The sequence below is a fragment of the Mandrillus leucophaeus genome, unplaced genomic scaffold, assembly GCF_000951045.1.
Source record: "Mandrillus leucophaeus isolate KB7577 unplaced genomic scaffold, Mleu.le_1.0 Scaffold201, whole genome shotgun sequence".
NCBI classification, from domain to species: domain Eukaryota; kingdom Metazoa; phylum Chordata; class Mammalia; order Primates; family Cercopithecidae; genus Mandrillus; species Mandrillus leucophaeus.
The window spans coordinates 1,075,213-1,095,904 of record NW_012102044.1 but is presented as its reverse complement, the minus strand read 5'-3'; the positions used below and the strand labels follow the sequence as shown (position 1 = coordinate 1,095,904).

The 20,692-nt window shown below is 46.3% G+C and overlaps 1 protein-coding gene across 2 annotated transcripts in view; it reads left to right on the top strand.

Annotated features, from left to right (window-relative positions):
* CUL4A (cullin 4A) overlaps positions 1-20,692 on the top strand; it is a 46,805-nt gene that overhangs the window by 7,946 nt on the left and 18,167 nt on the right. The window contains exons 2-13 of one of the 2 annotated variants that reach the window (XM_011979430.1): positions 2,104-2,173; positions 3,259-3,329; positions 6,638-6,827; positions 7,356-7,445; positions 8,513-8,595; positions 10,278-10,345; positions 14,042-14,160; positions 17,505-17,697; positions 18,937-19,041; positions 19,244-19,354; positions 19,448-19,533; positions 20,266-20,373. In XM_011979430.1, coding sequence (XP_011834820.1) covers positions 2,104-2,173; positions 3,259-3,329; positions 6,638-6,827; positions 7,356-7,445; positions 8,513-8,595; positions 10,278-10,345; positions 14,042-14,160; positions 17,505-17,697; positions 18,937-19,041; positions 19,244-19,354; positions 19,448-19,533; positions 20,266-20,373 — 1,294 coding nt within the window. Of the gene's footprint in view, positions 1-2,103; positions 2,174-3,258; positions 3,333-6,637; positions 6,828-7,355; positions 7,446-8,512; positions 8,596-10,277; positions 10,346-14,041; positions 14,161-17,504; positions 17,698-18,936; positions 19,042-19,243; positions 19,355-19,447; positions 19,534-20,265; positions 20,374-20,692 lie in introns of both variants that reach the window. The other variant, XM_011979431.1, reaches the window with a different exon arrangement.

Here is a 20,692-nt window from a genome sequence, read left to right as displayed (position 1 = left end):
GTCACCGCCTCACGTCGGCTCTGGGTGTGACTGATGTGTTTTCCTCCTCGCTGTGTGTGGGGTGTTGTCACCGCCTCACGTCGGCTCTGGGTGTGTAGCGTCTCACTGCATGGCAGAAAACAGACCTGGAGAAGTCCTTTGGCTTGGCCAGTGTCGTGTTGCTGACAGGTGGTGGATCAAGGGTTAAACGTAGGAAGTCCATGTTCTGTCCACTTTGACAAGCTATTTTGTACATTTAATCCATACAAGGGAACAATACCTGCACCACAAGGTTTAGGAGATTTTCAGTGAGAGTGGACGTGAAGAGTATTTCGTAAACAATAAAGCAGTTTATAGTCATTTATGATTCTCAGCTTTGCATGAACCTGAGGGATGCCAGGCCACTTGCTCTAGGAGCCCATATTCTGGTTTCTTTGTCCTAGACTACTTTTTGGACCTTTTCCTAAAAATATACATTCTAAGAGTCAAGGTAGGCCCGGCGTGGTGGCTCATGCCTGTAATCCCAGCACTTTGGGAGGCCAAGGCAGGTGGATCATGAGGTCAGGAGATCGAGACCATCCTGGCTAACACAGTGAAACCCCGACTCTACTAAAAAGTAGAAAAAATTAGCCAGGTGTGGTGGCGGGCACCTGTAGTCCCAGCTACTTGGGAGGCTGAGGCAGGAGAATGGCATGAACCTGGGAAGCAGAGCTTGCAGTGAGCCAAGATCATGCCACTGCACTCCAGCCTGGGCGACAGAGCGAGATTCTGTCTCAAAAAAAAAAAAAGAGTCAGGGTAACAGTGTTCCTAATTTGATGCGTGGATGAGAGTTCATGTCAGTTTTCATCGAGGCCGAAAGTTAAACCTGAGCCATTTTCCTGTCCGGCTGCACATTGTGACAGGCTGGGCACACTGACTCACACTTGTAATCCTGGCACTTTGGGAGACTGAGACAGGAGGATTAACTAAGACCACGCTTTCAAGACCAGCCTAGGAATATAGTGAGGTGCCGTCTCTTTTAATTTTTAAAAAATAGTCCTTGTGGCTGACTCTGACCATGCCAGTCCCCATCTCCTGGAGCCCCCGTGGGAATATATTCAGTGGCTGCCTTTTGTGAAGTGGGGCCTTTTGTCCGGCCACCTAGCCCCAGGGCACTTGTGGCCTGGGCGTGTTTCTGCCAGCAGGGACTTGAAAGTGTCTGGCAGTGAAGGAAGCAGAGAATGAAGGGAGGCTGGAAAGGGAGCGGGGACCGTGGGAAGAGAAGGCGGCGCCGGCAGGCTGAGTGCACATCGGTGATGAGATACGGAGATCCATGATTGAACTTCTGGTGTGTCTTAGCCCACTGGGGCTGCTGTGATGAAACACCGTAGACTGACTCATCAGCAGCAGGAGTCTGTTGCTCACAGCTCTGGAGGCTAGAGGCCCAGGGTCGAGGCACTGGCAGATTCCATATCTGGTGGGGCCCTGCTTCCTGGTTGATAGCCAGCACCTTCCCACTGCATCCTTGTGTGGTGGAAGAGGCAGGGGAGTGCTCTGGGGTCTCTTTCATAACCCCATTCTTGAGGTTTGTCCACTCTCGTGACCTTATCACCTCCCAAAGGCCCTGCCTCCTGACACCATTACCGTGGAGTTAGAGTTTCGGCCTGTGAATTTTGGGGGACATGAACATTCAAGACTAATATTCTTTCAGTATTCCGATTACTAAATGATGTGTAGTATTCGGTGGAGAAAGCAGCTGAAATTAAGGGGTTAAAATTGTAATAATGGCCGGGTGCGGTGGCTCATGCCTGTAATCCCAGCACTGTGGGAGGCTGAGGCCAGTGGATCACAAGGTCAGGAGTTCAAGATCAGCCTGACCAACATGGTGAAACCCTGTCTCTACTAAAAATACAAAAAATTAGCTGGGCCTGGTGGTGCATGCCTATAATCCCAGCTACTCAGGAGGCTGAGGCAGGAGAATCGTTTGAACCTGGGAGGCAGAGGCTGCGCTGCAGTGAGCTGAGATCGCACCAGTGCACTCCAGCCTGAGCGACAGAGCAAGACTCCACCTCAAAAAAGGAAAAAAAAATTGTAACAATTAAATTGGCCAGCGTTTTTTAAAGTTTTCCTTAGCAGGTCTGTACAGACTCACTAGATAGTGTTTTATTCTTAAAGAAGATTAACACATGCTGGCAGGACCACTGCAGACAAATGGTAAGCAATGTTTTTATCAAAACATGACTTCATCCATCTTCCCTCACCCACATGATTGAGAGCTGAGACGTAGAAGTTCTGTCTGTGTTCAGTGCTATGGGTGAACAGCACAATGAGAAAAGCAGGGAAGGTGAACTCAGCTCTTGTGGGAGAGCACTGCTGACCCTCTTGGCCTTCAGGTCCACAGTCAGAGTCCGCAGTGGTGACAGGATTCTTAAATGCCTGAGTGGGTCTCTAAATGTCTCTTTAAGCACAACTTACTCCAGAAAATCAAGCCTGAATCCCAGGTCTTTACTGTAACTGCACAACCAACATCTTAGGCTTTGTAGATGTCTTAGCTTTGACTTGACTTCATGTGTACATTTTGGTGTGAGCTGGCTGTTAATTAAGTGAGAGAAAAGACCGTATTAATAGCTTTCCTAAATAGGTTGAAATCTTTCGTTTTCTAAATGAGACAAGTAGGAGACGATGGGTGTGTTTCTTTTCTGGGCCAGGTACCTGGCAGCTGCTAGAGCCCGCGGAGTGTCTTTGGGAAGGTTTGAGTGAGATGTGTCCACACGTCTCCCCGGCCAGGTGGTGGGCTCGGTGGTAGGAGCACAGGACAGGGCCAGTGCATCATCCCGCGTCCCCTCACTCCGCTCGTAACGCAGAGTCAGAGACACACGTCCAGGGGCCTCATCATGTAACAGGAACTCGGGTTTTAAAAGCTTAGTGCATCTCCCTAATCAAGTAAGATGTACCATGTCAGTCAAAAAGTGACCAAATTTAAAAGATATCCTTTAGGCTTTGCCTGAACACAGGATCTCTTTAAAAAAAAAAAAAAAAAAAAATACCGTTTTAGGCTAAGTGCGTTAAAATTCTTACAATCAGATTTACGATATTAAAGAGATGGAAATCACATACCAAGGGAACACAATTAACTTTAGGAAAAAAAAAATCAAACATGAGGACCGTGGTGGACAGCATCTTTCCATCAGGAAACAGTTGTTGGATTTGAGACAGCTAGCATGGAGTCCAAAAGGCCTGATCTTGAATATTCTGCTAGTAGAGTTCACGAGTAAATGGTTCTTCTTTCTGCTGGTCAGATCATGATTAGAAGCATCTTCCTGTTCTTGGACCGCACCTATGTGCTGCAGAACTCCACGCTGCCCTCCATCTGGTGAGTGTCCTCACGGGGCAGAGCCGCGTCTTCGCTGCGGCTGATGCCTTCCGTCCCATTTGTGTCTTCGGCAGGCTAAGATGGTAAAGTGTGTGTGATTACTTGTGCCTTCCTTTCTTCAGCCAAAATCATTAATGTGAACGTAGGAGTCCAGGTGGGTCTTAGCCTTGAAACACCAGGTGCCTGGCCAGCAGCGAGGAGTAGAGCAGGAAGCTGGGACAGGCGGCTGACTTTGGTCATGAGGGTGGAAACAGAGGGCCTTGGTTTCTCTCTGACAACTGGAGTTTGAGCCTGGAGCAGCTCTTTCCAGCACTGCAGTCGAAACTCTGAGAGACTGCGTGCTGCCCGTGGGGTCATAGCCCTGAGGCTGCGTGGCCGCTGTGGAATGGCTTGCTCAGCCTCCTGGCCTCCTGAGCACATAGACAGCACTCATCATCCGTCATCTTTCGGAGACTGTATACACTAGGGGTTCTGGGGCCCCTCCTCAGCAGCATTCACGGCCACTGACCCCTGCATGTCATCTGCTGACCCCCATGTGTCCTGTGACCACTCCATGTGCTGAGTCCTGCTGCCTCCTGCAAGCCGACCTTGGACAAAAGCTGTGTCCGTCTCACCGTCTGATTTGTCTTGTTCTCTGTTCACCGTCTAATTGGTCTTGTTCTCTGTTAATGGAGTGTTTCATTCTTCTCACATTCAAACATAAAAGTGATGTTGTGCCTTCTCATGACCTTTAAACCCAAGTTCTTTAAAATGTGCCTGCTTTTCCTACCCCCACCCACTGGGCACACTGACCCAAGGCAGTGTGATTTCTGCCTTCGGCATGTAGAGATTGCTCTTGTCTGAGATGTCAGTGACCTGCAAGTTACTAAATCCAGCAAGCATTTTTTGTCCTTATTTTATACAATATCTGTGCAATTTTGGACACCCTGTCCTTGTTGAAGCTCCCTTAATGCCATTTGTCCCTCTAACTTCCTGGTGGAACCTCCACACATCTCCTAGCAGACATCCACGTAGTCTGTGAGAAGGCAGACGCTGACAGAAAGGACAGCCTGTGTTCCGGGAAACAATGGAGATAATAAAAGTGATCATAGTAGCTTATTTAGCATTTACTCTATGCAAGGGACTGTTTCCTACTAATGTATTTAATCCCTAGAACAGCTCTATGGCGTGGCCATTGTAACTCCCCTTTTATACAAACTAAGGCACGTAAGTTGAAATAACTTGCCCTACCTGGATTGTCCAGCCCATAGTCTAAATGCTTTTCAAAAATTATTATTATTATTTTTAGAGACAGGGTCTCACTCTGTTACCCAGGCTGGAGTGCAGTGGTGCAGTCATAACTCACTGCTGCCTCAAACTCCTGGGCTCAAGTGATCCTCCTGCCTTGGCCTCCCCTGTAGCTGGGACTATAGGCACGCACCACCACATCCAACTAACTTCTAAAAATTTTTTTGTTGAGCCAGGATCTCACTATGTTGCCCAGGCTGGTCTCAAACCCCTGGCCTCAAGCAATCCTCCCACCTCAGCCTCCCAAAGTGCTGGAATTACTTGTGTGAACCACCATGCCCAACACTAAACTCTTAATTTGTAAACATAGGGTATACCATAACTGTCATACAAACTACAAACATCGTTTATAGAATAGAATAAATGATACCACCTCCAGTCTACCACAGGAGGCTAAAAACCCGAATGTGAGCATCAGTACAACAAGAATCCTGGTTGAGGTGTGTGTGGGCAATGCGTGGTGAGGACATTGTCCATCTCTGGGATGGGGAGGAGGGCTGAGGGTCAACCTTGGCCTGTGCTTTGGAGAATGAGCAAGGGTGGTCAGGCAGCTAAGAAAGAAAGAGTAGAAGGAAGGAAGCAGTAAGTTCAAAGCCTAGTGTCTCCTGCCGCTGATGGCTAGGACAGCAGCATGACCGGAAGAAGCCCGTGTGGGGCCTGGGCGGGTGGGGAGGGGTGGAGCTGATGAGGGCCCTGACGGGTTTTCAGCTGAGGTGGTGGTTTTGAAGAGAAGATCCCTGTGGCAGGGTGGAGAGTCACAGAAGTGGAGACCGGAGCCTTTCTAAGCACTGGCTACCTGCCTGGCACTGCCCCAAGGGCTTCACAGGCAGGAGCTAATAGCGTTTGAGCCTCATTTTACAGCTAAGGAAGGAAAGGCACAGAGACGTGAAGCTCCTTGCCCAGGGTCACACAGCTAGCAAGTAGTAGGGCCAAGATTCAAACCCAGGCAGCTGCCTCGAGCCACGAGTCTGGCCATTGCACCTTCCTGCCCCTGTTGTGGTGAAGTGCACAGAAGACCTGGTGTGCAGCAGGCCTGGGAGCGACAGGATGCCTGTGGCGGTGTGGTGGGCAGTCAAGGGCGGTGCGTGTCTCCACCACCGAGTGACTCCCAGGGCCGTCTGCACACCTCTGTGGCACCCACCGCTGCGGCTGCTGCCACCACTGCCACCATAATTCATATTATTATTACTGCCACCGCCAACACCCACCTACCACTGTTTCTACTGCCACCACTCTCCACCCACCATTACTGCTGCTATCACCGCCACCACTGCTATTACTACTGCCACCACCACCTGCCCACCACTGTATTACTGCTGCTGCCACCACCAGCACCACTCCTGCCCTCAGGTGCCAATTCAGGATTTCTGGCTGGAGCCCAGCATCTGTATTTTTGGCCCCTCCTTAACGGAGTACTTGGCCACTGGGGGCAGCAGGAGTGTTGAAGCAAAGCACAGAACCCCCAACATGGGTTTTGTGGACAGTCACTGGCAGCTGAAACATCTTCATAACATTCCTCAGGCCGTGAGCTGAGGACTGCGATGAACTCTGAAAGCCATGTGTCACCTTCTCTTCTTGGGAAAGCAGCAAACATTTGGTGGGAGAGCTCCCAGGGCTTGGAGAAGGGAAGCTGCTGGGACGTGCTCCGCAGAGGACATTGGGAAGAGAGTGTACCCTGAGGGCTGTTGCAGATGGTGGCAGGCAGGGCAGGTGGGGCAGGCAGGGTCGTGGTGCCCGACAGAGCATCTCCGGTCACTCACCAGGAAGGTGGCAAGAACCCCGGGCTTCCGCCAGCAGATTATGTGATACCAATTTTGTCGTCAGTGGCATGCTTGGCCTAGCAGTATCTCCAGGGACATGGAGCAGACAAGGCACACTAGACTGGCCGAAAAACAGAAGTTTTTAAAAAGAAATTCTTGGCACCTAGATGTAGAGAATTAGCTACTTCACATTTTTTGGATGATATTGAGTAGCATAGCTGGAGATAACACCCATAACTTCTAAAAAGCGAAACTAAAATGTATTGTTTCTTACTGTCTGTACAGGGATATGGGATTAGAACTGTTTAGAACCCATATTATTAGTGATAAAATGGTTCAAAGTAAAACCATTGATGGAATCCTGCTGCTGATCGAGCGCGAGAGGAGCGGCGAGGCCGTGGACCGGAGCCTGCTGCGGAGCCTGCTGGGCATGCTGTCCGACCTGCAGGTGAGTGCTGCCTGTGCCGAAGATGCCTGGGTACCTGCCCAGCTACTTGCCCCAGAATAAATGGTTGTACCAAAGATGTTAAACAATGAAATCATAGAAGTGTTTGTTGAAGATTGAAGAGTCTTTAAAATCCCTAGGAGGGGAATGGCTCTCAAGCTAACACCACACCAGGTGCCACAAAAGGGAAGATGGATCAATATCACTACGTAAAATGCGCCTTTTTCATGGAAAATATACCACAAACAGACAAAACCAGATGACATACTCGGGGAGAATGTTAGCAACACACACAAAAGACGAAGGGTGAAGTTCTTTAGTGCAATGTGACCCCAAGGCACCATAGGAAAAGAACAGAAGAGGGTCTGCCTGGCCGTTTGGGAAGGACAGTGCAGCTGGCCGGCTGGGTGGCCACAGGCAGCTCCAAGTTCAGGTCATGGCAGCCTGCCCCGTCAGAACCTGGGATTTGTTAGCCCTTGAAAAGGTAGTTTCCTTTACTGAAATTGGTCAGTAACTCTGCTCATTTCTTAGGTGTATAAAGATTCATTTGAACTGAAATTTTTGGAAGAGACTAACTGCTTATATGCTGCCGAAGGCCAAAGGTTAATGCAGGAAAGAGAGGTGAGATGATGGGATGCTTCCGAATCCCCTGGCTTCGTTTCTGCATATGAGCATCTGGGAGGACTTTCCTCGTGTTTGCCTTTTCACACACACACAGATGTTTCATTGAAAATCTGAAAGCTGCAGTCTTGCCAGAATCCCCAGTAATGAGCTTCATTCTTAGTATACTAAGAATTTAGTTTATGTTAACTTAGAAACTATTGCCCTCCCCCCACAAGTAAAAATCTGTCAGATCGTTTCTGAAATAAGTAAAATAACTCAAATTTAAGCAAAATGATAAAAACATACACCTTAAAAATGAAAAATAAATACAAATGATAAAATTTTTTATTTGTGTGAAGCACTGCAAAAAATTTTCCCAAAAAAAGCCATGTGAAAAAACATATAGTAGTAATAGGAACCAAAAAAACTTAACCACTTTTCCAGATACCAGAGCAAAATCATAAAGGAACCTGCCCCATAGACTATCACCCAAATGGCACGTGCTACTGCCCAGAATTGGCCCTGGCCATTGGTTCCTTCATTCTGGCTTTGGAGAGGAAGTTTCATGTCAGATACTGAGCCCGGCTGCAGCTACCCCGGCAGAGCCTCAGGCCTTTCCTGCACTGTCTTGGGAAACATAGGTGTACTTTGAGGTCTCCTGCCACCACGTTGTTTGGTGTCCCCAGATGAACAGCCAGCTTGTTGACTTGCTTTTGCTGACCCATCTGTGTGGGGCAGAGTTGCCATTTAGCACCTCACCCTCCTACCAAGTGCTGCTCAGCTCCCTGTGGGCCCTGGGGATGGGAGGAGGGTGTGCACAGACCCCAAAACTTAGTGGTGAGCAGGGACGAAAGAGAAGTGCAGCCTGGGCCCTGTTCTAGGATGGATGTTAATCTCGATCCTTTCTCCATGTCCGCCCAACACACTTGCATCCTACCTCTCCCTCCCTGTTAATCTGTGTTAATATTTGGCTTGAATACATATTCTGCTTTTTTAAAAAATTACATATAAGGAAAATAAAATTTCAATCTCTTGGATAATGTTGACAGTCTTTTTGTTACTGATACGTTTGTTTTGTTTGGAAGGTTCCAGAATATCTTAACCATGTAAGTAAACGTTTAGAGGAAGAAGGAGACAGAGTGATCACTTACTTGGACCACGGCACACAGTAAGTACCGATCGCTCACCGAGCATTCATGTCTTCACCACGGCTGGAGGGTTCTCCTGGCTGGTTATTGAAATAAAGGGTGTCTCTGTCAGTTCATTCAGCACTAAGAGTATTTTTGCACCTAGCATATTTTACTTTGTTATTTGTCCTTATTTGGCATTTACAAATTACAGTTTTTACCTAGTGCCTTGTCATAAGTTATTGTCTAAAGGGAGTAAATCTTGCTGAGATACTTGGCATCTTTGAGTTTTGAGATGGGCTATTTATGTTAATGGAGTATCACTGAATATTAGGCTATTTTGATTGTGCACTCATTTTATATCACTTTAATTTTATTTATGGTGCTGTCACACAATTTTCCCTTTTCTTCTAATGTTTTTTTCCTGCAAACCTGAGGTTGATAAGTAGCTAGGGAAACAAAAAGGTTGAGATTATGTGAGTGTGCGTGTCAGGCACAGAATGTCCGTGTGATGGGAGGCAAGAACAGGGGCAGAGGGGACAGCAAGGGAGAGAAGTGAAAATGATACAGTGTGCAGCCAGGTGCGGTGGCTCACGCCTGTAATCCCAGCACTTTGGGAGGCTGAGGTGGGTGGATCACGAGGTCAGGAGATCGAGATCATCCTGGCTAACCCAGTGAAACCCCATCTCTAGTAAAAATACAAAAAATTAGCCGGGCATGGTGGCGGGGGCCTGTAGTCCCAGCTACATAGGAGGCTGAGGCAGGAGAATGGCGTGAATCCGGGAGGTGGAGCTTGCAGTGAGCCAAGATCGCGCCACTGCACTCCAGCCTGGGTAGCAGAGGGAGACTCCATCTCAAAAAAAAGAAAAAGAAAATGATACAGTGTGCAGAACTGGGCCCCAGTAGGGAATGATAAAATGTACAGATGTGCAGAACAGGACTTGGTAGGACTCAGCAGAGAAAACAGGAAGGGAGATGAAAATGATACAATGTGCAGAACTGGACTCAGCAAGGTAAGGAAAGGGGCAGGCCGGATGAAGGAAGGAGACAGGATTATGACAGAATCCAGCACGAAAACAGAGCGCGCAGGAGAAGAGATGTGGTCACTCCGACGTGTGGAGTTGGAGGAGGCTGTGCGAAATCCAAAATCTCAAGCCAGACAGGGTGGCTCAGGGGCCATGTTGTGCTTCCATCCAACTGGGAGCAGAAAAGCAGCCCCCAGGAGACTAGGAAGCAGCAGCCAGGGAAGTCCGGGGGAAATGGTGGAGAGAGCAGCAGCCACAGCGAAGCCCCACAACCAGGGTGTGCAGGTCACACACAGCCTCCCTGAGCCCTTTCTGCTCGTGTGGGAAGCAGGAGGCGGAATGTCGGCTCTGCCCTTCTCCATAAGATGGTAGGTTAAAACGTTCTTTATAAACTAGAAATGAAGGCTTGGGAAGATGGCTGAAATTAGCAATCCTTGGAATAAAGCAGATGCATCCCTGCTTCCCTGGGCCTGCCCGTGGGCCTGTTTGTGCTGTTCAGTAGGGGGTTTTTAGAAAGTGCTTCCTTCAGAGTTATTAGCAACAGGAGTCGTCCATTTGCATGAGGAAATGCTCTTAACCTTCCGTTTCTGATTGCCTCTAGACTGTATCTGTCATAGACAAACGCCCCCATCTTTTACAGAGAACCAGTCTCTTCTTTAAACTTTATTTCTAACACTTATTCTCTTTGCCTTATGTAGGAAACCACTGATTGCTTGTGTGGAGAAACAGCTGTTAGGAGAACATTTAACAGCGATTCTGCAGAAAGGTAGATTTCCTAGCTCTTGTGCAAATTAAACTGAACAGTTATCCTTAATTCATTAGGAAAGTAAAGGGAGCATTACAAATAGCAATGTTAGGATGTTTGTTATTTTCATAAGACCGTCATTAAACTTCTTTTCTAATGAACATGTTAGCCATCCACAGGAGAAAAAACCAGAGAAAGAAGGGAAGGCACCCAGGGGAACTACATTCGCTGCTAAAACCCCAGTGGCGGGAAGGCCTGGGGGCCTTCTGTATCACACACATGCTGAAACCTGGGTGCAGCGAGCCTGATGCAGCTCCCTGAGCAGACTCATTGCATGTGTCCGGCCATTCTTCGTGCACACTCGGATGTAGGCGACTCAGGGAGCTGTTCAGGCTGTTAGATTTTCGTGAGGCTTCCCTCACCTGTGGACTTCGTGCATCTTAGTGTCAGATGAACTATCGCCTAGGTGGTCTGCTTAAGCAGAGTACACTTTTCTCCTGATTTTCTGGAGGAGAAGAGCATGTGTTCTTGTGCTGACTGGACGGCCTTAACGTCCACTTCTCCCCGAGTGCTGGCCACAGCAGGAAGATGGCTTCTAGCAGCCTGCACCTTTAAAATGGATGCTGATGTCTTCAACTCGATCTTTGTTTTACTGCTTTTATTTCTAGGCTTCAAAGTGTGCTAAATTCTGTGGAAATTATAATGAGCAGTCTAACCTTTATAACACTTCAGTACTTATTGTGATATTTCAGTGTTACTGTTTGAAACAATGTTACTTTCTAAAAGTCATTTAATGTATTTGGAAAATGCAAGATTTTTTTCAAGCCCTTGGAAACCTTAAAGTTTAATTTTGAGAATACTCTAAATGGTATTCAAATATATTCTGGTGGCCGGGTGCGGTGGCTCAAGCCTGTAATCCCAGCACTTTGGGAGGCCGAGACGAGCGGATCACGAGGTCAGGAGATCGAGACCAGCCTGGCTAACACGGTGAAACCCCGTCTCTACCAAAAAATACAAAGAACTGGCCAGGCGAGGTGGCGGGCGCCTGTAGTCCCAGCTACTCGGGAGGCTGAGGCAGGAGAATGGCGTAAACCCGGGAGGTGGAGCTTGCAGTGAGCTGAGATCGCGCCACTGCATTCCAGCCTGGGCGACAGAGCAAGACTGTGTCTAAAAAAAAAAAAAAAACACCAAATATATTCTGGTTTGGGTTCTACATTGTCAGATAATGGCATTATGGCTAATGAGATACTTAAGTGCAGCCAGAACAAAACCAAAAGGGAGGGAGAATTAACATGATTGAGCATCTCCTGTTACGAACAGCTACACTTGATGTAAATATCTTTTAAAATGATTCTGTGAAATCATTATCCCCTTTCTATAAATAAGAAAACCAGGGCTTAAAACAGCCAGATACTGGTGCCTGAAATCACATTGCTTGTAAGTTGAGAGCCATGGGTCCAATCTGATTATGGTTTTTCTGCTTATTCCGTACTGAAACCTACACAGCTGGTGTAGTTTCACCTATCCACCTAAAAACAAATGCATTCAGAATTTGTGTCAGGCGTTTTTTTGAAAGGAGTCACTTTATAAGAAGAAAGGCCAGGCATGGTGGCCCATACCTGTGACATCAGCACTTTGGGAGGCCAAAGTATCACTTTGGCCCAGGAATTCAAGACCAGCCTGGACAACACAGAGAAACCCTGTCTCCACCAAAAAAATAAAATTAAAAAATTTTTTAAAGCCACAGGTGGCGCATGCCTAGGGTACCAACTACTCAGGAGGCTGAGGTGGGAGGATCACTTTGGCCCAGGAGGTTGAGGCTACAAAACTACAAAAGCCTGGGCGACAGAGCGAGAGACCCTGTCTCAAAAAACAAAGAAAGAAAAAAGAAAAAAGCCTGGGTGACAGAACAACAGAGCCTGTCTCAAAAAAAAAAAGAAAAGAAAAGAAAAGGCCGGGCGCGGTGGCTCACGCCTGTAATCCCAGCACTTTGGGAGGCCGAGACGAGCGGATCACGAGGTCAGGAGATCGAGACCAGCCTGGCTAACACGGTGAAACCCCGTCTCTACCAAAAAAATACAAAGAACTGGCCAGGCGAGGTGGCGGGCGCCTGTAGTCCCAGCTACTCGGGAGGCTGAGGCAGGAGAATGGCGTAAACCCGGGAGGCGGAGCTTGCAGTGAGCTGAGATCGCGCCACTGCACTCCAGCCTGGGCAACAGAGCGAGACTCCGTCTCAAAAAAAGAAAAAAAAAGGCCAGGCGCGGTGGCTCAAGCCTGTAATCCCAGCACTTTGGGAGGCCGAGACGAGCGGATCACAAGGTCAGGAGATCGAGACCAGCCTGGCTAACACGGTGAAACCCCGTCTCTACCAAAAAAATACAAAAAACTAGCCAGGCGAGGTGGCGGGCGCCTGTAGTCCCAGCTACTCGGGAGGCTGAGGCAGGAGAATGGCGTAGACCCGGGAGGTGGAGCTTGCAGTGAGCTGAGATCGCGCCACTGCACTCCAGCCTGGGCAACAGAGCAAGACTCCGTCTCAAAAAAAGAAAAAAAAAGGCCAGGCGCGGTGGCTCAAGCCTGTAATCCCAGCACTTTGGGAGGCCGAGACGAGCGGATCACAAGGTCAGGAGATCGAGACCAGCCTGGCTAACACGGTGAAACCCCGTCTCTACCAAAAAAATACAAAAAACTAGCCAGGCGAGGTGGCGGGCGCCTGTAGTCCCAGCTACTCGGGAGGCTGAGGCAGGAGAATGGCGTAAACCCGGGAGGCGGAGCTTGCAGTGAGCTGAGATCGCGCCACTGCACTCCAGCCTGGGCGACAGAGCGAGACTCCGTCTCAAAAAAAAAAAAAAAAAAGAAATATTTTAAAAATTAAAAAGTTACGTTTTTTGAATTCTTAAGACATGGGTTTTAGTAAGATAAAGTACAAAAAGTTTGTGTCAGTAGATCAGAATGTAATTGAGAGAAATAAACATTTGAAACTCTAGGTAAGAATTGTAATTATAGCCCCACCGTATGTTTGCACACATATTTAAACCACCCCATTTGTGTGGACACCGTGCCCATTGTGGGCAGAATCTGAGACTTTGTGAATTGGATGACTGTTCACTGTTTTATGCTCTAACCTGGCTGCCTCTCAATAGTTACCATAAAGCAAGTATTTAGAAAATCTGTGAGAGTTTTTCTAATTGAGGTATGGTTTTAGAAAACCCTTATAAACATTAAAAATCTAAAACACTGAAAACTTTTTTAAATGCTATGTTAAATACTTCAAAATATCTGATGATATTTTTCTCTTATAGTTTAGGTGTGAATAAATTTAATCCACTATAAATTAGATTTGATAGCTTGTCCTTTTACATTGTCTGGCCGATGGACCAAATTAGAAGTATATTGGGAACATGAACCTCCCAGGTTAAATAGTTGGTATAAACTGAATTTTCTGACTTGCTAACTTTAGTGAAATAAGAGGGCTTCAGTGACATGAAGAAGTAAATAATACATCTTCCAACATACTCAGAAAAAATGAGGTTCACCTAATAGGATCCATCTCAGATATTTAACCAGATCAACCTGCTCATATACAGGCAGTGATGTGTAGACCCACCCAGTTTCTAAGCGATGTATTGGCATTCTTACTGTGCACGCTGTATTCTAGTTGAGTTATTGTTGTTAATGCTGCCCACGCTGTACTCTGCTGACGTGTACTGCACATCTCAGGGCTTGACCACTTACTGGATGAGAACAGAGTGCCGGACCTCGCGCAGATGTACCAGCTGTTCAGCCGGGTGAGGGGCGGGCAGCAGGCGCTGCTGCAGCACTGGAGCGAGTACATCAAGGTACTGGCGGGGTTTCGAGGCCGCAGGCGCGGGCGTTTCCTGCAGGGAGCAGAGCCCCTCCTGAGAATACCCAGTGCCCTGACAAAGGGAACTGGGCTGCTGGAGGGCCCGTTGGCATTTTCATCACAGATGATAGGGTGGATGGTAGTGTTCTATCTGCTTCCCCATCACCAGTGTGAATTTGCTTTTTAAGATAACACCAGCAGTGATTAGCACCATCCAGGTAGAAAGTATAACTTAAAGATCAACAGTTTTGCTCTTCTTCATCAGCGTAAATATTGGTTTAATTCTAAATCATGATTTTTCTGAAAGTAATCATTTTTGTAAATCTGCTTGTCAGACAGGATCTCCTCATGCCCTTAGCTCAGTGAGAACTATTATATATTTGGCGTATTAGATTGCTTTATAGACTTTATTTCTTAACAGACCAAATTTAGGATTTGTTACTTAAACTTTCGCTTTCATGTTTCGAAAGCATTTCTTTGGCATCCCTGACAAGCCCAATCCAACCCATCATAGCGTGGTTTCTTGAGCAGTACCCTGAGTTTTCACATGTCCTGCCCAGGGGAACAGCCCCTCGGTGCTGACATAGGACCTCCCTGAAGACTAGGGGCTCTCGGCCCAGGGCACCACCCCACCAAGGGGACACTTGTTGATGTGTGGAGACGTTTGTGGCTGTCTGAACAGAGAGGGTGCTGCTTGCTCTGCTGGGCAGCCCCGGGGTGCTGCTGAATGCATGAGGCAGCCCTCACCACAGAGAATCGCCTGCCCAGAGTGCCAGTGTTGCCCAGCCCAAGAAACCTACTGAAGATCCTCTATAATGAGAAGCCATTCTCCAGATGCCCCTTACAGAAACAGGAGAACTGAGGCAAACATCAGGGCCCCTTCGCAGATAACTCGTGTTTTCAGCATGTGCCAGTTGCATGAATTTTCCAGCTTAAATGGTGAGCGTTTAGCAGGAGTCTGTGTGTGCTTGCTGGTGACTATTCTTGGATCCCAGAATGAAGAGATAGATAAAATTTCCAGAGAATTACGCTGAGAGAAAAAAAAAAAAGCCAATCGCAGATACTTAACATGTTACTGCATAACATTCTGGAAATGACAAAATTTGGAAATGGAGGACAGATGAAAAGTTACCAGGGTGCAGGGATGGAGCGGGGTGTGTGGTTATAAAAGGCCCCAGGAGGTAGCCTTCTGCAGGAACTGTTGGGGTTTTGGCTGAGGTCAAGATGTGCACACCCAGATGAGTTACAAGTCAACTGGGCCATCTGAAAAAGACCTGGGGGGTTATCAGTGTCAGTATCCCGGTTGAGATACTGTTCTGTAGTTTTGCAAACTTGTCATTGGAGGAAACTATGGAAAACAAAGATACTGGGATTGCTTTGCTATTTTTACTATTATGCAGCGCTTTCATTATCTCATAAAGATTTCCATTAAGTAAAAAATATAAATGAAAGCTTACGTGCTGCTTTATGGAATAATCAGACCTCAAGCATGTATCAGTCCAGCTGTGCAAAGCCAGCACACCCAGCACCTCTCCCCACAAGGTCTTGTACAGCGATGTTGAATTGGAAGTTACAACTGAGTCACACTAAATTGGCCATAAAGCTACTGAAGATTTAGGTTTTTTGCCAGTGAGACAGTCTTCAGGGGATGAGAATATGTGCTAAAAAACTAGGAAAAGTTCACCTTTGCAATTTCCAGTCTGGGTAATAAAAATCAGTGAGTGACGGTCACCCCTGAGTGTCAGCAATAAGCAGTTATGCTATAACAAAATAGTGGTTTCCATTCAACTCCACATGCTGTTATCAAAGTAAAGCTGTGCCCTTTCTGTTGGCATTTTTTTTTTTTTTTTTTTTTTTTTTTTTTTTTGAGACAGAGTCTCGCTCTGTCATCATCCAGGCTGGAGTGCTGTGGCATGATCTCAGCTCACTGCAACCTCTGCCTCCTGGGTTCAAGCATTTCCCTGCCTCAGCCTCCTGAGTAGCTGGGATTACAGGCTCCCATCACCACACCCAGCTAATTTTTGTATTTTTAGTAGAGACAGGGTTTCACCATATTGTCCAGGCTGATCTTGAATTCTGGACCTCGTGATCCACCCGCCTCGGCCTCCCAAAGTGCTGGGATTACAGGCATGAGCCACTGCGCCCAGCCTTCTGTTGGCATCTTTCCAGCGGCCAGCTACCTCGTGTGTGTGTGTGTGACGTGTGAGTGCACGTGTGCATTGTATTGAGACATTTTTTAAATCAATAATTGTATTCAGTTCCTGTTGAGCAAATGTAGTTTATGTCATCAAATAGTTAACTTTTTTAGTGCCACATACTTTTAGGAATGTTTAATATAACATTTTTTAATTAAAAAAACAAACTAGGCTGGGTGCAGTGGCTCACGCCTGCAATCCTACCACTTTGGGAGGCCAAGGCGGGCGGATCATGAGATCAAGAGATCGAGACCATCCTGGCCAACATGATGAAACCCCCGACTCTACTAAAAGTACAAAACTTTGCCGGGTGTAGTGGTGTGCACCTGTAGTCCCAGCTACCTGGGAGAATCACTTGAAGCGGCAGGAGGAGGTTGCAGTGAGCCAAGATCACGCCACTGCACTCCAGCCTGGGGACAAAGCAAGACTCTGTCTCAAATTTAAAAAAAATACAAACTTAAAAAATGAGCTTTTCATTATTTGAAGTGATGGAGAAAGAAAACTGTAGCTAAGAAGTCCCAAGAGGTATATTTAACTAATAAGAATTACCTTGTCTTGGAGGAACTTACACATAAACATTCTTTTAAAAGCAATGGACATTTTCCCAGCCATTTGTAAGTTCTCTCAGAAACAGAATCATAAGAACAAGGCATTAATAATGTGTTTTAATTGTATATTCACATCAAGCACAGGGCTCGTGCCTGTAAACCCAGCACTTCGGGAAATCACAGTGGGAGGGTTGCTTGAGGCCAGGAGTTCGAGACCAGCCTGGGCAGCATGACCGCGTCTCTACAAAACTTTAAAAAGATTGGCCAGATGTGCTGACCTGAGCCTGTAGCACCAACTACTCAGGAGGCTGAGGTGGGAGGATTGCTTGAGCTTGGGAGCTCAAGGCTGCGGTGAACCGTGATTGTACCACCGCACTCCAGCCTCGGCTACAGAGTGAGGCCCTGCCTCAAAAAAAAATTCAAAAAGTATATTCACTTAATTTTTGAGATGTGAATTCAATTTGTGAAACTTTGAGAGTTATTGCTTACTACTAAGAGTAATTTATATGAAACTATCCTGATTGTATGATAGCAGGAGAAAATAGTGTTCGGTATTGTAAACGTATTGCTGAGTTGGCATTGATTTGCTTTTGCAGACTTTTGGGACAGCGATCGTCATCAATCCTGAGAAAGATAAAGACATGGTCCAAGACCTGTTGGACTTCAAGGACAAGGTGGACCGCGTGATCGAGGTCTGCTTCCAGAAGAACGAGCGGTTCGTCAACCTGATGAAGGAGTCCTTTGAGACGTTCATTAACAAGAGACCCAACAAGCCTGCAGAACTAATCGGTAGAAAAATATTTTCTTTTTTTTTTTTGAGACGGTCTCACCCATTTCTAGACAATTTTTTAATGTGGGAAAATAAGGCACAATCAACCAAAATGTTCAAGCTGCTCAAGGAGTGTGTGGAAAACGTTTTTATCAAGTCTTATTAGGACACACGTTTAAAAACTGACACACCTGCATGCATGGGTGGAGGAGGGCATTTCCTTAAGGGAAGATGAAGTAGGAATTTAGAAAAGAAGTGACGCTTGACTTCGCCAAAGAAGGGAGATCACCATCTTTGTATCCTCTGATCAGTATTAAAATAGGATAAAACCAGATGAGATCTCAAAAGATAGCGTATTTTAAAATACTATTTTTAAGTTGTACAGTTTTTTCACAATAATATCAAAATGTATTTCAGAATTCATGCACTTTCTCATAGGCTTTAGTCAGTAAAATTTTTTAATTTGAAGGAGAAAGGGGGCAAAGAGAACTGTAATAGATGATACTAGATTGTTGATTACTGCTGAAGTGGAATATGGAACATGGAGCTTATTGTGCAGTTGTCTACGTTTCTGTGTGTTCAAAATATTCTGTTATAAAATTTTGAAAAGAAAAAAACTAACAGAAACGCAACAGAAGGAATTCAGGAGGCAGTTTGCTTTGACTTTTGTACCTCTGTATCATTGTGGTTTCTCTAAAGAAAAGGAATGTTGAGCTCTTGGGAATTTGGGCTTCTGGAAGTCCTGAGTTCCGCCATCACGTGGGCACTTTGATCCTCCCTCCTGAACCACCTTACGATGGCTTGTGCAGCCTCAGAAACAGGAAGCCCGAGTAGAAATGCTTTACCCTGCGTTGCTGCCTTGGATGCCCTGAGAAAGTCTTTCTCTTTGAGAAAGTCTCCTCTGAGTTCATGACACCAGATCCTAGAAATGGGCACTCCAGCGTCCAGGACAGTCACGTCCTGAAACCTGAGCATGTGTTTACTGAACCCATTTTATTTTGAAATTCAGAGATTGCATTTAGAGATAAGAAAGATATTTAACCCTGCTTTAAACATTCAGTCCTGGCTTCGTTAAAATTTTGGGAAGTATTTACTTTCATGTGACTTGAGAAATACTTATCTTAGAAAATCAGATATGTGCTTTTTTGTCTTATAGTCATTTTGGGAAGGTTCCAGAATGTTCCTGTACATTGTTGCTTATAGAAATTGGAGATGCTCTTTTTTCTGATTTAGAGTATTTATTATATTTATGCTCACAGCAAAGCATGTGGATTCAAAGTTAAGAGCAGGCAACAAAGAAGCCACAGACGAGGAGCTGGAGCGGACGTTGGACAAGATCATGATCCTGTTCAGGTTCATCCACGGTGAGACTCAGAAAATGCTGCGTATTCAAGAGGTGTAAACACAGGCCCTGCTTTCTCAAAGGAGGTTTAACATGAGAATGTCAGTATCAGTAGATCCAGTTTGCATTAGAATGAACTCTTTTAAGGGTTTTCAGCAGTTGAAGTTTAACATTTGCTTATCAACTCTCTGATGTCTTGATTATTCTCATCTGGTTATAAATAGGTAAAGATGTCTTTGAAGCATTTTATAAAAAAGATTTGGCAAAAAGACTCCTTGTTGGGAAAAGTGCCTCAGTCGATGCTGAAAAGTCTATGTTGTCAAAGCTCAAGCATGGTAAGCGTGTGGGGCCTGGGCTTCTCCCCTCTTAACTGACGGTTGCTGTCCCGTGTGTTGCCCTGATCTCACTCCCTCCTTCGCTGTGTCCAGAGTGTGGTGCAGCCTTCACCAGCAAGCTGGAAGGCATGTTCAAGGACATGGAGCTTTCGAAGGACATCATGGTTCATTTTAAGCAGGTGAGTCGTGTTTCTTCAGGTAAAGCAGCTTTTTAAAAAGTATGCGTGGTGGCTCATGCCTGTAACCCCAGCACTTTGGGAGGCAGAGGCAAGAGGCTTTCTTGAGGCCAGAAGTTCAAAACTACCCTGATCAACATAGCAAGACCCTGTCTCTACAAAAGAAAAATGTTTCGAATGAGCAGGTAGTCCTAACTACTGGGGTGAGGCTGAAGGTGAGAACATGACTTGAGCCCAGGAATTTGAGGCCGCAGTGAGCCGTGACTGCACCACTGCATTCCAGCCTGGGCAGCAGAGTGAGACCTTGTCATGGATGGGTGGATAGATAAGTACATACGTAGACAGATAGAGATAGCAGTACCTTGTCATAAGTAGATAAATAGCTAAAGTAGGTAGATTCAATAGATTAGATAGAAAAAATGAATCTCACTCTAAACTGTAAGAAAAAAATTACACTATTAATGTTTCACAAGTAAATTTTAAAAGGAGAAGAAAAAGAAGCTCTAAACATGTGTGGCAAGAATTTGATTTCAGTGAGTCTGGTGGTGACACCTGAAGAAGGGAAAAAGGCAGTCCCAGTGAGGCATTGGGTTTCACGGAATACATTCTGGGGACTGAGAGAAATTCTGACGCAGCTGAAACTTTATATTGAAAATTACACGGTTTATTTTGTTTTAGGTTAATTATGTTTTATTACTTTCTCAAAATGATTGTCTTGGATTTCTCTGTTTTTAGCATATGCAGAATCAGAGTGACTCAGGCCCTATAGACCTCACAGTGAACATACTCACAATGGGCTACTGGCCAACGTACACGCCCATGGAAGTGCACTTAACCCCAGAAGTAAGTGTGCGGAAGGCGTGCTGTCTGCTCCGGCTGTTATGCCCTTACCAAGCACAGATATGTCGCCTTCAAGACTTGTTTAATGGGGAGTTTTTAAAAATAGCCCACTCAGTCCGAAATCAAAAGTGCTCGTATGTCCGCATTAGAAAGTGACAACTTTTGTCGCCCTCTGTGTCTCCTCCCAGTGCAGCCTGTGTCCACCTGCTGACCTGCAGGGGCCCATGAGCACAGCAGCCTGTGTCCACCTGCTGACCTGCAGGGGCCCATGAGCACAGCAGCCTGTGTCCACCTGCTGACCTGCAGGGGCCCATGAGCACAG